The sequence below is a fragment of the Hemiscyllium ocellatum genome, chromosome 17, assembly GCF_020745735.1.
Source record: "Hemiscyllium ocellatum isolate sHemOce1 chromosome 17, sHemOce1.pat.X.cur, whole genome shotgun sequence".
In the NCBI taxonomy this organism is placed as follows: domain Eukaryota; kingdom Metazoa; phylum Chordata; class Chondrichthyes; order Orectolobiformes; family Hemiscylliidae; genus Hemiscyllium; species Hemiscyllium ocellatum.
Window position 1 is genome coordinate 71313857 of NC_083417.1, and position 19805 is coordinate 71333661.

At 46.1% G+C, this 19805-nt stretch overlaps 1 protein-coding gene across 1 annotated transcript in view; it reads left to right on the top strand.

Moving 5' to 3' along the window:
* The window catches only part of hydin (HYDIN axonemal central pair apparatus protein), an 888678-nt gene that overhangs the window by 714892 nt on the left and 153981 nt on the right, over positions 1-19805 (top strand). The window contains exons 63-65 of the mRNA XM_060837518.1: positions 2928-3132; positions 13974-14209; positions 14776-14923. Coding sequence (XP_060693501.1) covers positions 2928-3132; positions 13974-14209; positions 14776-14923 — 589 coding nt within the window. The remainder of the gene's footprint in view (positions 1-2927; positions 3133-13973; positions 14210-14775; positions 14924-19805) is intronic.

Here is a 19805-nt window from a genome sequence, read left to right on the forward strand (position 1 = left end):
AGATATGGAAAATGGGAAAAAAATAAAGGTTGTGTAGGGACAAGAGTATTCTCCAATTGGAGGTAAAAAAAACCTAGCCATAGTCCACCTTTGTTATTAGCAAGAGATGACTTGTGGCGGTCTAACCTGAACATCACCACAGTTAAGGTGAAGAAGAAGATGAGAAGGACATTTCTTCATGGTAATCTCAGCTGGTGCGGGAATTGAACCCTTACTGTTGGTATCATTCTGTTTCATGAACCAGCTATCTAGTTAACTGACAAATTGATTGCTGCCTTCAGTACTGTTAACAGTGAATGAAAGGCCTAATGCTAGGTATTTGTGAGTTTTAAGCTCCTAAATGATTGGGAGGAGTTTGCTCCAGGAACTGAGATAGAGAACTGTGGGCATTGCAAGCTGCCAGGAAATAGAGAGTGGGGTGCTGGAAAAGCAGTCAGTCAGGCTGCATCCAAAGAACAGGAAAATTGATGTTTGAGGAATGAGGCTTGCGGGCCATGGGGGCTGGGGGGAAGGTAGCTGGGAATGTGATAGGTGAATGGAGGTAGAGGTGAAAGTGATAGGTCAGAGAGGAGGGTGGAGCAGATAGGTGGGAAGGAAGATGGGCAGGTAGAACAGGTCAAGAGGACAGTGCCGAGTTGGAAGATTGAATCTGGGATAAGGGGGTGGGAGAGGTGGTGGAGGGGAAATGAGGAAACTGGTGAAATCCACATTGATCCCATGTGTTTGGAGGATCCCGAGGCGGAAGATGTTGGAGGGTCCCAAGGTGGAGGTGTTCTTCCTCCAGGCATCGGGCGGTAAGGATTTGGTGATGGAGGAGACCCAGCACCTGCATGTCCTTGGGGTAGTGGGAGCGGGAGTTAAAGTGTTTAGCTACGGGGCGGTGGGGTTGTTTCGTGCGTATATCCTGGCGATGCTCTCAGAAGCGTTCCACAAGTAGGCGTCCTGCTCCCGGATGTAGAGGAAACCACATCAGGAGCAATGGGTACAGTTAATGATGTGTGTGGAAATACAGTTAAATCTCAGATGGATGGGGCAGGCTCCTTTGGGGCCTTGGACGGAGGTAAGGGAGGAGGTGTGGGCGCCCCCTCTCATTTATCTCTCAACTCCCATGGCCCACAAGCCTCATTCCTGATGAAGGGCTTATACTCGAAACGTCAATTCTCCTGCTCCTCGGATGCTGCCTGATCTGCTGCGCTTTTCCAGCACCACAGTCTTCACTCTGATCTCCAGCATCTGCAATCCTCACTTTCTCCGGATGCCATGAAGTGGTCAGAAACGATTATGTATGTGAGACTGAGAGGATAGATAGTAAACTTCAGGAGGTTACAACAGTTAAAATAATTGAAAGCACAGAAACAGATCACTCAGCCCAACTGGGCAATGCACTATTTATATTTGGTACAACACAGAAACATAGAAGCTTGGAGCAGGTGCTGACCCTTTGAACTGGTCCACAAGACTTTTCCTACCCTGATTCATCCAGTTCAACCAGCCCAACCTTCCCCCTCAAATGGTAGCAGATGAGTTAGAAGAGTTTACACGGAAGGAAAGCTTTATTAAGGACTGAAGTCAGAGGAGAGAGAGGCAAGGGAAGCTGAGTTGCTCATTATCATAAATAATCAGGAATTGTCAGTGCAGAGACTGAAAAAAAGACAGGAGAGACAATGAGTGGGGTGAGCATAACTTTGAAAGGAGAGTCAAGAGGATTGGAATAGGATGAGGTGCTTGGATGAAGTCACCAAGAAGTAGTGGAAATCTCATGTCCAGTTACACACTGCCATGTCCCCTTTATGCAGCATTGCAAATGCCATTGGTTTTATTTATAAATTCCCTATTTTAATGGTGTTATTCTGATTTGCTGTGCTATAAGGGCTTGTTGCAAGTCATTGATATGATAAAGCTGTATGGAGAGATGATCTGATATGCCCAGAATGTTGATTTCCTTACATCATGTCCTTGATATTACCTTTACACATTATTCAAAGGGGAATTAAGTATAAAAGCAAACAATTGATGCTAACCCTTTAGAAAACACCAGTTAGGCTTGGCTTTAGATGGAGTTTCCTGTTCAAACAAGTAGGAAGGATGTCAAGAACCTGGAGAGGTTGTATAAGAGATTCACTCATGACCCCAGAGATGGGAGATTTTCAGTTTTTGTGGAGAGTCTGCAGATGATGGCATTGTTCTCCTTTGAGCAAGTTTGATTGTCACATATTATGTAAATTACGCTCCTATGAAGCACCATTGCCCTGATCGTCCCTGTCTGTGAGAGCAGGAATTAGAAGAGTGAAAATGACTGTACCATTCATCTCATGGCTGGGGAAGCCAATAGTTTACCTCATTTAGAGCCTCTGCCATTGCTAGACTCCAGGAGCTGCTGAAAGTATTTGATGATACCTCAGGATTATTCACCATTTGATTTCCGTGCCTCCAAATTTGGAGACATCTGTCCCTATCAAGGCACTGCTTGGTTCCATCAAATCTTAGAATGCACATCTAGTTAGCTTGTGATACTATACGTTTCAAGGCAACAACTCATAGCCATTTACATGATTGTCCACTGATGTGGTTCTACCTCCTCTTATAGCATTCAGTATAGAATGTTGTGCTTCTACAATCATACCTTCCAAACCTATCCATCACTTAGAAAGCGATATGGTGAATAGAAGCACCAAATGACCCCTCCATTTCACAAATTATCTCCACTTGAAAAAGCTCACCGTTCTATCACTGTTCCTGGGTCAAGCCTGCATAAGTATAACATGGCTCACGACCACCTTCTAAGGCAAATCTAAGGATCGACAGCAAATGCTGGTCTTGTCAACAACACTAACATCCCAAGATTGAGACTTTTAAACGTTGTGCTGAGTTGTTTGCATGCTCCAGTGCTCAGTAGCTTACAGTTTCTGTTCTTCCCTTTCTCGCAGGCCCGTTTGACGGTTGGAATGTTCACAGTTTTCCCTGGTTATGGAATTGTGCTCCCTGGAGCCCAACAGGCCATTACAGTAGACTGTTCTGCAGATCAGATTGGAAAACATGAAGAGCTCCTGTGTCTTGATATAACTGATCGTGACCCAGACAGCCATCCATCCGGTATTCCATATGGACTGGTCATTGAATGCTGCGCACCAAGTACGTTCAGAAGAAATAAGACTCAAAAGCAATTTGCATGAATAACTGGAATTATTTTAGTTTCACTCATGGAACATAAGTGTTACTGTTATTGGCTGACTGACCCTGATTGCCCTTGAGCAGATGGAGGGTCACCTTCAAGACCGTCTGTGCTTCATGTTGTGGGTACAGCTGCTGTTAAAAAGAGAATTTGTGGGCGGCACGGTGGCACAGTGGTTAGCACTGCTGCCTCACAGCGCCTGAAGACCTGGGTTCAATTCCCGACTCAGGCGACTGACTGTGTGGAGTTTGCACGTTCTCCCTGTGTCAGCGTGGGTTTCCTCCGGGTGCTCCGGTTTCCTCCCACAGTCCAAAGATGTGCGGGTCAGGTGAATTGGCCATGCTAAATTGCCCGTAGTGTTAGGTAAGGGGTAAATGTAGGGGTATGGGTGGGTTTCGCTTCGGCGGGTCGGTGTGGACTTGTTGGGCCGAAGGGCCTGTTTCCACACTGTAAATCTAATCTAATCTAATTTAAGAACTTTGACCCAGTGAGGATGAAGGACCAGTGACATTTTTCCAAACTTAAAGGGAACTTGGAAGCAGTGGTGCTCCTGTCTACTTACTGCCCTTGTTCCTCTTATTAACAGAGGTTGTGGGTTTGGGAGATGCTGCTGAACAACCCCTGGTGTGCTGGTAGTGTTTAATAGAGTTTTAAACCGCACAGAAGCAGACCCTTTGCTCCAACTCATCCATGCTGACCAGATATTCTACAATTAATCTAGTTCCATTTCACAGCATTTGGCCCATATCTCCCTAAACTTCTCCCATTCATGTACCAATTCAGATGCCTTTTAAATGTTATAGTTGTACCAGCCTCCACCAGCTGATTCCACACACACGCTACCCTCTGCATGAAAATGTTTTCCCCTTAGGCCCATTTTAAATCTTTCCCCTCTCACCTTCAAACTACAACCTCTGGGACTACCCATGCTCAGAAAAATACCTTGTCTATCCATCCTATCTATGCCCCTCATGATTTTATATACTTATGTAAGGCAAAGCCTTCAACATCTGACACTCCAAAGAAAATAGCCCCAGCCTATTTAGTCTCTCCCTGTAGCTCAACCCACCAACCCCAGTAAAATCTTTGTAAATCTTTTCTTCACTCTTTCAAATTTAACAAACATCTTTCCTATGGCAGAGAGACCAGACTTGAATGCAGTATTCCAAAAGTGGCCTGACCAATGCCCTCTAAAGCCAAAACATGACCCGCCCCAACTCCTACACGTAATGCTCTGACCAATCAAGATAGGAGATTGGGTGCTTAACAAAAGTACATTATCCTGGTTCCGTTTTTGAACATTGTTGGAGCTACGTTCATTCAGGCTATTGGAAAGTATTCCATTGTACTTGTGACATCTCAACTATACACAGTAACACCGTGAGAAGTCAAGACATAAGTTCCTTACCATGGAATTCCCAGCCCCTAACCTGCCTTCTATGACTGTGACCTTTCATATGTATCCTGGGACCTGACAACATGCAGAGCCCTCAGTGTGCAATTCACTTCTTCATACACTCCCGTAACCCCCTCAGCAGCCCCAGGTCAAGCCCTTACACTGCCAGAAGTGCTCTGACATGCAACTGTAAGTTGTTTTCCCATACCTAGCAGCCATCACCGATAAATCACTCATGTTTTCCATTTGATTAATTTACATGCAAAGCCTGTTAAGGGCATTGCCCTGTGATTTGATTTCTTTTAATATTCAGAATTGCTTACTCATAACTGAACTTTATTTTTCCATTTATTAACCACCACTAGTAAATCATCTCTTAACTCTGCACGCTGTTTTTTAATCAAATACATGTCAGGCATTAGGAGTGTGATGGAATCTTTCCTATTTGCCTGATTGAGTGCAATTCTAACCACCCTCATGAAACAAGGTAGCCATTCTGAAGAAGGGTCTTAAACGGACACAAAATATTAACTGCTTCCCTGTCCTCAGATGTTGCCAGACCTGTTGAGTTTCTCCAGCATTCTCTGTGTTTATATTAGATTTCCAGCATCCATCATATTTAGCTGTCTGTCTCTTGCTGCCTATGTATTTACTTATTTATTCATCTATTTATTTATATAAGCACCTTACTTGATTGGCAGCCAATTCACCCAGACCCGTGGGAACATCATCATTTGCAAGTTCCCTTACTTGCCACACAATATCCCACCTGCGAAATACAGAACAACCTTGATTATCCAAACATCAATTATCCCAATTCCAGATAATCCAAACACAATCTCAAGGTCCTGGAAAAATGTTATTAAATTTAAATGAAAGCACAGTGAGAGCAGGCAGACTGGGCTGGTGGTGAGATAAGGAACAGGATCGCCATGGGGACCGTTCCTGCTATTGCCGTCCCCACGGGACCATGTTCCTGCTATTACCATCACGGGAACCCTGTTCCTGCTATTACTGCCACGGGGACCCTGCTCCTGCTATTACCGTCATGGGGACCCTGTTCCTGCTATTACCGTCACCACAGGAACCCCTGTTCCTGTTATTGCCGTCTCTAGGGGACCCAGTTCCTGCTATTACCCTCACGGGGACCCTGTTCCTGCTATTACCACCATGGGGAACCCTGTTCCTGCTATTACCGTCATGGAGACCCTGTTACTGCTATTATTGTCACGGGGACCCTGTTCCTGCTATTACCGCCAGGGGACCCTGTTCCTGCTATTACCCTCACGGGGACCCTGTTCCTGCTATTACCGTCACAGGACCCTGTTCCTGCTATTACCACCACGGGGAACCCTGTTCCTGCTATTACCGTCCCCACAGGGACCCTGGCCTTGCTATTACCACCATGGGGACCCTGTTCGTGCTATTACCGTCCCCACAGGGACCTTATTCCTGCTATTACTGTCCCCACGGGGACCCTGTTCCTGCTATTACCGTCCCCATGGGGACACTGTTCCTGCTATTAATGTCACCACGGGGACCCTGTTCCCGCTATTACCGCCACCACAGGGACCCTGTTACTGCTATTACTGTCACGGGGACCCTGTTTCTGGTATTACCGCCACCACGGGGACCCTGTTCCTGCTATTACCACCACGGGGACCCTGCTCCTGCCAATACCATCACAGGGATCCTGTTCTTCCTATTACCGCCACGGGGACTCTGTTCATGCTATTACCGTCACAGGGACCCTGTTCCTGCTATTACCGCCACAGGAACCCTGTTCCTGCTATGACCCTCACGGGGACCCTGTTCCTGCTATTACCGTCACGGGAACCCAGTTCTTGCTATTACCGCCACGGGGACCCTGTTCCTGCTATTACCCTCATGGGGACCCTGTTCCTGCTATTACTCTCACGGGGACCCTGTTCCTGCTATTACCCTCATGGGGACCCTGTTCCTGCTATTACTCTCACGGGGACCCTGTTCCTGCTATTACCCTCATGGGGACCCTGTTCCTGCTATTACTCTCACGGGGACCCTGTTCCTGCTATTACTGCCACGGGGACACTGTTCCTGCTATTACCCTCACGGGGACACTGTTCCTGCTATGACCCTCACGGGGCGCCCAGTTCCTGCTATTACCCTCACAGGGACCCTGTTCCTGCTATGACCCTCACGGGGACACTGTTCCTGCTATTACCCTCACAGGGACCCTGTTCCTGCTATTACCGCCACAGGAACCCTGTTCCTGCTATTACCCTCACGGGGACCCTGTTCCTGCTATTACCGTCACGGGAACCCAGTTCTTGCTATTACCGCCACGGGGACCCTGTTCCTGCTATTACCCTCACGGGGACCCTGTTCCTGCTATTACCCTCATGGGGACCCTGTTCCTGCTATTACTCTCACGGGGACCCTGTTCCTGCTATTACCCTCATGGGGACCCTGTTCCTGCTATTACTCTCACGGGGACCCTGTTCCTGCTATTACTCTCACGGGGACCCTGTTCCTGCTATTACCCTCATGGGGACCCTGTTCCTGCTATTACTCTCACGGGGACCCTGTTCCTGCTATTACTGCCACGGGGACACTGTTCCTGCTATTACCCTCACGGGGACACTGTTCCTGCTATGACCCTCACGGGGCGCCCAGTTCCTGCTATTACCCTCACAGGGATCCTGTTCCTGCTATTACCCTCACAGGGACCCTGTTCCTGCTATTACCCTCACAGGGACCCTGTTCCTGCTATGACCCTCACGGGGACACTGTTCCTGCTATTACCCTCACAGGGACCCTGTTCCTGCTATGACCCTCACGGGGACACTGTTCCTGCTATTACCCTCACAGGGACCCTGTTCCTGCTATTACCACTATTACGGGGACCCTGTTCTCGCTATTACCGCCGCAGGGACCCTGTTCTCGCTATTACCGCCGCAGGGACCCTGTTCTCGCTATTACCGCCGCAGGGACCCTGTTCCTGCTATTACCATCCCCACGGGGACACCATTCCTGCTATTAATGTCACCACGGGGACTCTGTTCCTGCTATTGCTGTCCGCACGGGATCGTGTTCCTGCTATTACTGCCACAACAGGGACCCTGTTCCCGCTATTACCATCATGGGGACCCTGTTCCTTCTTTTACCGTCATGGAGACCCTGTTCCTGCTATTACCGCCATGGGGATCCTGTTCTTGCTATTACCGCCACAGGGACCCTGTTCCTGCTATTACCGCCACGGGGACCCTGTTCCTACTATTACCGCCACGGGGACCCTGTTCTTGCTATTACCACCACGAGGACCCTGTTCTTGCTATTACTGCCACAGGGACCCTGTTCCTGCTATTACCGTCCGAACGGGGATCCTGTTCCTGCTATTACTGCCACAGGGATCCTGTTCCTGCTATTACCACCACGGGGACCCTGTTCCTGCTATTACCCTCACGGGGACCCTGTTCCTGCTATTACTGCCACGGGGACTCTGTTCCTGCTATTACTGCCACGGGGACTCTGTTCCTGCTATTACTGCCACGGGGACTCTGTTCCTGCTATTACTGCCACAGGGACCCTGCTCCTGCCATTACCACCACAGGGACCCTGTTCCTTTTATTACCGCCACGGGGACCCCCACCACGGGACCCTATTCCTGCTATTACTGCCGCAATGTGAACCCTGATCAGTTAACTGAACAATCAGTTATCCAAATAAAATATCCTCGCCTGTCTCGTTCGGAGAATCGAGGTTGTTTGATATACTGAATTGTTTCACTAGAACTAGGTCAAAATCCTGCATCTCCCTCCCCATAGTTCCTTGCTCATATCAAGACCAACCAGACTCCAATCATTCAAGTTGGTAGATCACCATCTCAACGTTGTAAGGACGTAATAGCAGCTCATTCTGAAAATCATTATCAAATCAAGCCGATCAACATGGCTTCATAAATGGGAAATCAAGTCTGACTAATTTATTAGAAATTTTCTCAACCAAAGTGGATAGAATGGAACTTTGATTTGGACTTCCACAAGATATTTCTCAAAGATTGTCATAAGAAAAGAGCCCCTATTAGAGCCTTGTTCCAAATCTGGACAAAAGAGCTGGAAACCAGAGGAGAGGCGAAAATGATTGTGCTCCATATCAATGAAATATCTGATCGAATGTGATATCAAGGTGTTGGAGGTATATATTGGCATGGATAATGAACTGGCCAATTAATCATGAAATAATGAGTGGTGATAACAGGTTCTTTTTCAGGTTGATGCTCTATAACTAGGGGCATCCCATAGGGACCACTACTATTTACAATAAGTATTAATGGCTTGGAGCAAGGAAGTGAATGTACTGTAGCCAAATTTGCAGATGGCACAAAAATAGATAGAAAGGCAAGTTGTGAGAGTGGCACTGGGCAGGCCTTACAGAATCATGGAATAGTTTCCTGGTCAACATGCAAAGTGGCCTTGGCTCCTCTGATAGTCCCGTGATAGATCTTACATAGAACATAGAACATAGAAGGATACAGCGCAGTACAGGCCCTTCGGCCCTCGATGTTGCGCCGACCGAGTCCTACCTAACCTATACTAGCCCAATAACTTCCAAATGCCTATCCAATGCCCGCTTAAATGAACATAAAGAAGGAGAGTTCACCACTGATACGGGCAGGGCATTCCATGAACTCACAACCCGCTGTGTGAAGAATCTACCCCTAACATCTGTCCTATACCTACCACCCCTTAATTTAAAGCTATGTCCCCTAGTAACACCTGACTCCATCATCGGTAAAAGGTTCTTAGTATCTACCCTATCTAAACCCCTAATCATCTTATACACTTCTATCAGATCTCCCCTAAACCTTCTCTTCTCCAATGAGAACAGCCCCAAGTGCCTCAGCCTTTCCTCATAAGATTTTCCTACCATTCCAGGCAACATCCTGGTAAACCTCCTCTGCACTCGTTCTAAAGCTTCCACATCCTTCCTATAGTATGCGACCAAAACTGCACACAATACTCCAGATGAGGCCTCACCAGAGTCTTATCTTCCTGGAAGACATCTGCGTATTTAATTAGGAATTCACTCAGGAGCCATTTTCCAATTAAAAAATGTTGAGCCAATGAAGGTGAATCTCTCACAACCAATCTCATCTCATCAGGCTTGGGCCTGACCCTTTTACTGAAATCATTGGTAACTGAACCAGCTGCTTTTGGTATGAAACTAGAACCAAAGGTGTACCCTTAATCTGTAAAGGCTCTCCAGAAAGATGGTCAGCTGAGTCAAGGTCTTGGCCTTAAGAGCCGCAGTCCAGAGCAACTTTTGTTAAAATCTGGTTCAGAGATCACTGATATGGCTGCGTCAGTATCAATCGTCATTAGAACTGGTTGACCATTTAAGGTGTTGATTTTGATTAGTTATGATTTGAATGTTGCTGAGCAATGTAACTGTTCCAAACAAGATTTAAGTGGACTTTCCAAGGTATGAACTCTCTTGGATACCGGCGTTTGAGTTATCTTACTCAACTTAGGTATAGTAGGTCTCTTTATATATCTCGAGTCCGCATGCTAGAAGCAATTACGTAACATGTCAGCCAGAATCCTGAAGAAAACCTTTAACTGTTTGGCCAAGGATTGACTTTCGAGTAAAAAATGAGGTCTGCAGATGCTGGAGATCACAGCTGAAAATGTGTTGCTGGTTAAAGCACAGCAGGTTAGGCAGCATCTCAGGAATAGGGAATTCGACGTTTCGAGCATAAGCCCTTCATCAGGAATGAGAGAGAGTAGCCAAGCAGGCTAAAATAAAAGATAGGGAGGAGGGACTTGGGGGAGGGGTGATGGAGGTGGGATAGGTGGAAGGAGGTCAAGGTGAGGGTGATAGGCCGGAGTGGGGTGGGGGCGGAGAGGTCAGGAAGGAGATTGCAGGTTAGGAGGGCGGTGCTGAGTTGAGGGAACCGACTGAGACAAGGTGGGGGGAGGGGAAATGAGGAAACTGGAGAAATCTGAATTTATACCTTGTGGTTGGAGGGTTCCCAGGCGGAAGATGAGGTGCTCCTCCTCCAGCCGTCGTGTTGTTATGTTCTGCCGGTGGAGGAGTCCAAGGACCTGCATGTCCTCAGTGGAGTGGGAGGGAGAGTTAAAGTGTTGAGCCACGGGGTGGTTGGGTTGGTTGGTCCGGGCGGCCCAGAGGTGTTCTCTGAAGCGTTCCGCAAGTAAGCGGCCTGTCTCCCCAATATAGAGGAGGCCACATCGGGTGCAGCGGATGCAATAGATGATGTGTGTGGAGGTACAGGTGAACTTGTGGCGGATATGGAAGGATCCCTTGGGGCCTTGGAGGGAAGTGAGTGTGGAGGTGTGGGCGCAAGTTTTACATTTCCTGCGGTTGCAGGGGAAGGTGCCAGGAGTGGAGGTTGGGTAGGTGGGGGGTGTGGATCTGACGAGGGAGTCACGAAGGGAATGGTCCTTGCGGAACGCTGATAGGGGAGGGGAGGGAAATATATCCTTGGTGGTGGGGTCCGTTTGGAGGTGGCGGAAATGACGGCGGATGATACGTTGTATGCGGAGGTTGGTGGGGTGGTAGGTGAGAACCAGTGGGTTTCTGTCTTGGTGGCGGTTGGAGGAGCGGGGCTCAAGGGCGGAGGAGCGGGAAGTGGAGGAGATGCGGTGGAGGGCATCGTCGATCACGTCTGGGGGGAATCTGCGGTCCTTGAAGAAGGAGGCCATCTGGGCTGTGCGGTGTTGGAACTGGTCCTCCTGGGAGCAGATGCGGCGGAGACGAAGGAATTGGGAATATGGGATGGAGTTTTTGCAGGGGGCAGGGTGGGAGGAGGTGTAGTCCAGATAGCTGTGGGAGTCAGTCGGTTTATAGTAGATGTCTGTGTTGAGTCGGTCGCCCGAGATAGAGATGGAAAGGTCTAGGAAGGGGAGGGAGGAGTCTGAGACAGTCCAGGTGAATTTCAGGTTGGGATGGAAGGTGTTAGTAAAGTTGATGAACTGTTCAACCTCCTCGTGGGAGCACGAGGCAGCGCCGATACAGTCATCGATGTAGCGGAGGAAAAGGTGGGTGGGATTGACTTTGTTTTGCAATTGTGTTAGGGGCTGATCTGGAGTCCTTCTGATCAGGACAAGTCCTGAGTGAACCTATGTAATTGCCTGCAATCAAATGGTGCCCCCTAAGCTCAGCTGGACTGGTGAGGGTGTCCATTTCCATTGGAATATCCTGCAACTCAGATGCTTCACTTGCTGCATTTTCCAATGATGAAGCCTGTTTAAAGTCCAGTTGGGCTTCAGCTCGTGGGTACTCTGGCACAGTTGCATCATTAATCCCAGATACCAAACAGTCTCTGAGCATCTCATCAAGGATTAAACTAAAATCACATGCTTCTGCCAATCGTCTTAACCTAGTCAAAAATCCCAATATGGATTCCTGTTTCTTGAATTGCTGAGTAAAAACAATAGTGTTTTTGAATTAGCAGAGGTTTGGCTTCCTTAACGATATCCATCAATTCTTGAAAGATTTTGGTACCTGGTGTCTCAGGGAAAGTTAGGCTCCTAACAAAATAAAATAACAGAAAAAGCTGCAGCTCCACAGGCTGTCAGAAGAATTACTTATTGCTTAGTATCTGCCGTAATGTTGTTTGTCAGGAAAAGATAATGCATTCTTTCCACGTACCAACTCCAGTCCCTGGCAGCAGGGTCAAATAAGTTCAGCTTCCCAAGCAAAGGCATGATTTAAGAAATACTCATTCCAACACAAAGACTACTGCTGTGAGCGGGTTTCTTTGGGAACATGTTTTACTCTTGGTACCACGGGGACTGGTATCCTGTCACCAGATCACCCTTTATTTACACGTGAACAGTCCTTGACTCTAATACTGCCTCTTCAGAGTCAGCTAAGTATCTCTGACACTCCTTTTATTTTGTCAGCAGCAACTGCACTTAGTAAACTGGCTGTGGCCAGCTAGCTGAAAGCCAGTCCAGAGACTGAGGAGAACTTCTGAATCTCCTATTTTGTAATTTTTTGTTTCTTTCAGCTTGGAGTCAATCCCTGAAATCAGCAGACTCTGATTTCCCCTTTTTATATATATATATATATAAATATATGTGATCATTACCTTATAAATATATATATATATATATATATATAATTCCCCACACTAACACTGCACAGTAGTAGTGCTTATATTTTCCCCACAACGCCCATGGGCTGTGTGTGCATGTGGTAAAAGACTTGGTAAAACACACCATTGCGCAAAAAAACTTTACTCCATACTTTCCACCACCCAGGACAACAGCCATGTGGCCAGTGAACCATTAGCAAGCAAAGCTGGATAAAGGCTGTGCTTACATGAAGAAAGTGAAGAGGAAGGATAGGGATTAAATTAAAATAGAATTGGAGGGGGAAATAAAGCACTCTACCCCCACGGTGCCCACCTCTTCCTAAAGACACCGAAAGCATTGATAGACACCCATTACTCTCTGTCCAAGGAAACCCAGGCTCAAACATAGCCACAGAAGAGGGGCAGACAATCTGCAGAGATGACCGCCTCCAAGCAGACTGCCTGCACCTGTTTATAGTCAGCCTGGCCAGGCCTAGGAGCAGTCCTCCGATCTGCCCAACCCCATCTGCACCGGATGCCAAAAGATCAGCAGCATGGAGCTGAAGTGCAATCAAAAACATAGCAAAAGATTTTTCAAATAACTAAAATGGGGTTTCAAACACCCACAACCAATATGTACTTGGTTCACGAATTTCACAGAATAAACAGTTGGACTGGGAATCTGTGAGTCACTGCAATCTGTGGTTATGCAGGACTCCTGGGTGCAACCCCTTTCATCCCAGGTCCCCAAAGGAACAAACTGACAAAGGCGGATGACAAGGAAAAGAGAGCAATGCTTCGGGCAGAGGTGCCAATAATGAGGCGGCACTATCTCAGGGTGGCTATAGGATTAGGGAGACAACCTCATACCCATGCACCATACCAGCCTGACACACTGCTGCACACATGACCGATCATTACCTTTCATCACAAACCACTGGGGCATTCTTCTATCTTATCTGTCAGCCAGGGCTCCCTGACTAAACCAGATTAACAGCTCCAAACAGGGAACTCATTTTCTGTGAGGTCCATCTGGCTGACCTTGTTACAAGTGGCCTATGCTGTGACCAGTGCATAGTGAATGAACAGTTTTCTTTATTTTTCTTGCCTTTCTTCTTTGACAAACAAGATAAGTTAAACATATTTGCAAGTTTCTTGTGGTCTGCTGAGAAAAGGATTTACAAAAAATTTGATTCCCACATTTCTGAAACGCTTTATAAATTCCTTCAGATGACGATATTTGGTAACCTGTTGGCTCTGTGTTTACCTGTGTCAAGCTTATGCTTCCTTTGCTGTAGACTCATTGGTATTCATTGTTCGTCTAGGTATTGTGGTGGATGACATTGCTTCCATCTTTGAAGAGCATCATATTTGCCAGAATATTAATCTCCATCAGTGCTTGCAGTCTATTGTTTGCAGTGGAGTCTATGTGGAGGATGAGAAGAGATACCTTTTCCATAATATACATGTTGGAGATCAAGCTGAAGCTCGTTTCAAGATTATCAATGGAGGGAAAGTAGCTGCTGATGTGCTCGTATCCGTTAAACCAGTTTCTAATAAGGTAAATGCACAGTGTAACTCAACAATAATGTTCAAACATGGTACACTATAATCCTTGAGATTGCAAGGTATTGTCCCAATTGATTTCACTCTAATTTAAATATGGATTATTCAATGAAAACACTGTCGGATTTTAAATATAAGTTCTCCCTAGGCTGGTCGATGGTGTCAAGATTAGAGTGGTACTGATAAAGCACAGCCGGTCAGGCAGCATCCGAAGAGCAGGAAAATTGATGTTTCAGGCAGGAACCCTTCATCAGGAACTGGTCGATGGTGACCGCATGTCACAGAATGTGGCTACAGAGTGATACCCTGAACGTCTCCTGCTAATGGGACATTATATGGGGCCTGTGGGAAATTCCATTCCCAGTGCCTCAACTTTGCTCATTTCCACATCCTTCCCACACCGATTGGGACACCAAACTCTGCCTTCTTAGCTCAGTTTTCTCTGCAAACACTGCTGAGGATATCGTCTTTTCTCTGTTTTATTTCAAAACCGGTGACTTTTGCCTAGTCGTTAGAATTGTACATTCACTGCTAATGTTTGGTTCACGGTTTGTTTTTCAGGCTGCCGCTCGCATTACTGATATTTTTGATGTGACACCTACCAGAATGAACATCCCGAGCTATGACCACAAATTTGTGGTTGTAACGTTCACTCCTCAGACTATGCAGAATTACCAGTGCATTTTCGAAGCTGTTGTGGAACCAACACCTGGGTATAGCATTGTCTATGGACATTATGTAATTGCAATTGTCGGGACAGAGCAAAAAATACATTTGATATACATGACTTTTTTCAAGTAATTAAGTTGAAAAAGACATAAAAAGGACAAACAAACTACAGAGGTTAATTTTCATTGACCTGCAGGTTGGGGGGCTATTATTAAATGTGCATTGAATCTTGATTAAGCATACAGGGTGTCCTTACTTAAAGTTGGCTTGCAATTGTGTCAACCTTAACTTTAAGTGAAATAACTAAAAGTAAAGCATAGTTTTGACATGAGTCAGTATTAAAGCCACAGTTAGGTTCCTGAGGGCAATTTTTGCCTGAAAAAGCCAATGTAAAAATTGAAATACTATGCATACCTATGTAGTACTGTGCATTTTGAGCTGAAATAACATGCAAACCCAAACAGGGAAAGTTTCAGTGAGGAAAACCAACTTCTTGCTTTCAGGGAAGTCTGCAGATAAATTTACAGTACTACACATTGAACGTTCACATCCTCCATTGTCTTCCCTGTAGAATATAGAGCAGACGCTTGGCTTATACAGCTACCTGAACAAAAAAAACTGTTTAAAAAAGGAATCATGATATTCAGCTGCAGAATGCAAACACATTGGTGCTAACTCTAGTACCACAGTCAGGAGGCCTCTGAAAATACAGTGACACAAGGGGACACAATGACCTGGTGGCCTTGTTGCTCGACTATTAATCGAAAAAACTCAGCTAATGTTCAGGGCAAGGAAACCTTCTTTTGATTACCATATATCATCCTCCCTAGGATGAACCACTAGGAGGAACCACTTAGGATGTCAAGGGTACAAAATGTACTCTGGGTGAGGGATTTCAATGTCGACCACCAAGAGTGTGTGGAGTTTGCACATTCTCCCTGTGTCTGCGTGGGTTTCCTCTGGGTGCTCCTGTTTCCTCCCACAATCTAAAGATGTGCAGATTAGGTGAATTGGCCATGCTACATTGCCCGTAGTGGTTAGGGATGTATAGGTTAGTTGCATTAGTCAGCGGTAAATATAGAGGAATGGGTCAGGGAGGGATACTCTTCGGATGTTCGGTGTGGACTTGTTGGGCCAAAGGGCCTGTTTCCATACTGTAGAGATTCTAATTCTAAATGGCTGTGCAGCAGTACTACTGTTCAAAGTGGTTGGGTCCTAAAGGACATAGCTACGAGACTGGCTGTGCAACAAGTGGTGAGGGAACCAACAAGAGGGAAAATACTTGACCTCATCCTTACTAATCTGCAAGCTGCAGAAGCATCTGTCCATGACAGTATCAGTAAGAGTGACGACCGCACAGTCCTTGTGGTACGAAGTCCTGCCTTCACATTGAGAGTACTCTCCATCGTGTTGTGTAGCACTATCACTGTGCTAAATTGGACAGACTTCAAACAGGTCTATCAGCTCAAGACTGGGTATTGTGGGCCGTCACCAGCAGCAGAAATGTACTCCAGCACAATCTACAACTTCATGGCCTGGTTTATCGCCCATGCAATCATTACCATCAAGCCAGGGGAACAACCTTGGTTCAATGGAGAGTGCAGGAGGGCATGCCAGGAGCAGCACCAGGAATGCCTGGAAATCAGCTGTCACTCTGGTGAAGCTACCAAACAGAGCTACTTGTGTGCCAAACAACTTAAGCAGCAAGTGATAGATAGAGCTAAGCAGTTCCCCCAACCAACAGATCAGCTCGAAGTTCTGCAGTCCTGCCACATCCAGTCAAGAACAATGGTGGATAATTAAACAATACACAATCCCCATCCTCAGTGGTAGAAGTGCAAAAGATAAGGCTGAAGCATTAGAAGAAATCTTCAGTTAGAAGTGCCGATTGGATGATTTATCTCGGTCTCCTCTAGTGGTCCCCATATCAGTCTTCACTCAATTTGATTCACTCCATGTGATATCAAGAAACGGTTCTAGATGCTGGACACTGTGAAGGCTATGGGCCCTGACAACATTTCAGCAACATTACTGAAGGCTTATGCTCCAGAACTTGCTTTCCCTTTGATCAGCTTTTCCAATCTAATTACAACACTGGCATCTGCCCAACAATGTGGAAAATTGCCCAGGTATGTTCTGTACCTAAGAAGCAGGACAAATTCAACCCAGTCAGTTACCAGTCCATCAATCCAGTCTTGATCATCAATAAAGTGACAGGAGGTGTCATCAATACTGCTATTAAACAGTACCCCTCAGTGATGCTCAGTTTGGGTTCTGCAAGGACCACTCAGCTCCTGACCTCATTACAGCCTTGGTTCAAACATGGACAAAGGAGCTAAATTCCAGAGGTGAGGTGAGAGTGACAGCCCTTGACATCAAAGGTGCATTCGCAGCGGAGTGTGGCAGCATGGAGCTTTAGCAAAGCTGGAGTCAGTGGGTCAGAAGTCAACTCTACACTGGTTGAAGTCATACCCGGCACACAGGAAAATATTCATGGTTGTTGACACAGTCACTTCAGCTCTGGCACATTTCTGCAGAAGTCCCTCAGGTTAGTGTCCGAGGCCCAATCAGCTTCAGCTGCTTTATCAATGACCTTCCCATCATCATAAGTCAGCAGTGGGGATGTTTGCTGATGTTTGTGCAATGGAGCACCATTTGTGACTCCTCAGATACAGAAGCAGACCACATTGAAATGCAACAAGATCTGGACTATACCTAGGCTTAGTGGCAAGTACCATTTGTGCCACACAAATGCCAGGTTCTGATCATCACCAATAAGAGACAATGTAACCACTGCCCCTTGACGTTCAATGGTGTTATCATCACTGAATTCCCCAATATCAACATTCTGGGGGTTACTGTTGATCAGAAATTCAACTGAACTTTGCCACACAGGCACAGTAGCTACAAGAGCAGAGGCTAGGAATACTGCAGAAGTAACTCACCTTCTAATTCCCCAAAGCCTGTCCATCGTCTACCGGGCACAAGTCAGAAGTGTAATGGAATACTCCCCACTTGCCTGGATGGGTGCAGCTCCAACAACACTCAAGAAGCTTAACCATCCAGGACAAAGCAGCTGCTTGCTTCACACTACATCCACTTCTAGCATTGATATTCAGTAACAGCAGGGTGTACTATCTAGAAGAGGCATTGCAGAAATTCATGAAAGATCTTCAGACAGCACCTTCCAAACCCATGGCTACTTTCATCTGGAAGGACAAGGGTAGCAAGTACATGGGAACACCACCACCTTCAAGTTCCCCTGCAAGCCACTCATCACCCTAACTTGGAAATATATCACTGTTCTTCCGCTATTACTGAGTCAACATCCTGGAATCCCCGCTCTAATGGTCAACCCACAGCAGTTGAACTGTGATGAGCAGCTCATCACCACCTTCTCAAGGGCAACTGCCCTCCCTCAGGTGATAAATCAGTTCTCCCTCATGATGGAGGAAACACTGAGGATGACAAAGGCACAAAGTGTACTCTGCTGGGAGATTGCAATGTCCACCACCAAGAGTGGGCAGTAAATGCTGGCCAGCCAGCGACAACCAACATCCCACAAATGGATAAAAATGAAAATGATACAATGACATGAGACATGACATAAAGGGATGTCAAAAAAGTGTATGACACTCTAAATAAAGAGAAAGGACAATAAAAAAGCAACATCTCTTCAGCAAAATTACTTTTAAAATGCAAGAGATAAAACTAGGATTCCCATTACTCAAGTGAAATTTGATTATGTAAATTCTGGGCACTATTTTTGTTCCAATATTGGATCTGGAAGGTGCAAACACATCTGTGCACTGACAGCATATGCCTGAAGTCTTCAGAATGGACAGATCATAATGTCAGTCAGTGTGAAATATTGGTTTGACACTGCCTATTTGAGCTCACAGCTGCAGCTAACACCTTTCGAATACAGACAGCTGAACACACGTTTGCCCGCAGCAACACCATTAAATGGGATCAGCAGCTACTTTCAGGTTATCTGTTGATTGATATTTACTGGCTGTATCTGCTTCTGCAGAAGGGTTTAGTGACTGTTAGCATGATGTAAGTCTACAGGTAAAGTTATGGCAGGTGCTGAAGGAATTAATTCACATGTCAAAAGATCTGAAAAAACAATCCGCTCCAAGATGTGGATGCAATAGTTTGCTCCTTTGGATTTTGAATTAACCTCGACAAAACACATCTTTTCAGACCTCATTTAGAAAGATATGCTCCAAAGGAGGAGGATAGTGTGTCTTCTCCACTGTCACTGCCTCATGGGCAGGGAGGGAGTGAGACTTTAGGCTTGCAGAAAGGATCTAGCACCATTCACATCAATAGCCAAGCTTTGTATGGGTGATTGTTTGAAATTTTTGGGGATGAGACATTCTACTAAACGACATTGATTGTAAAAAACAGCATCCACAACCTCCTTTTCCCATACGTCTCAAAGACATTATGCACAGAGCATACCCCGGCTACACCCCATCCCTGACAGTCCTATTTGTTACTCTCTAACAGGTTGGAAGCTCTTACCCAGACACATTGTGTACCTGCTCCACCTACACTGATGCACCCCTTTAAGAGTTTCTCACCTCACGTAAATTTGGCCATCAGTGGAGGCATGCTATTAACTAACTGCATGTGGTTACATATTACTGGATTAAGTTCCATCAAAAGAGCAGACAACTCAAAGTTTGCATGCTGCCTTCATCAAAAGAATCATACATGGGTCAATTTCACAGTGCAGTCCCTGCCCCTGCGCAGTTCTGGTCATCATACAACCGATAAAGATATTGAGCCAGAAGTGAATGTTCCTACAGTGATAGATACCGTAACCAGGAACCTTACAGCTGGCTGATACCAGAAAAGAAGAGACCAAGAGGAGCCTTCAGAAGATTTAAAAGTATGAAAGCATTTGTTAGAGT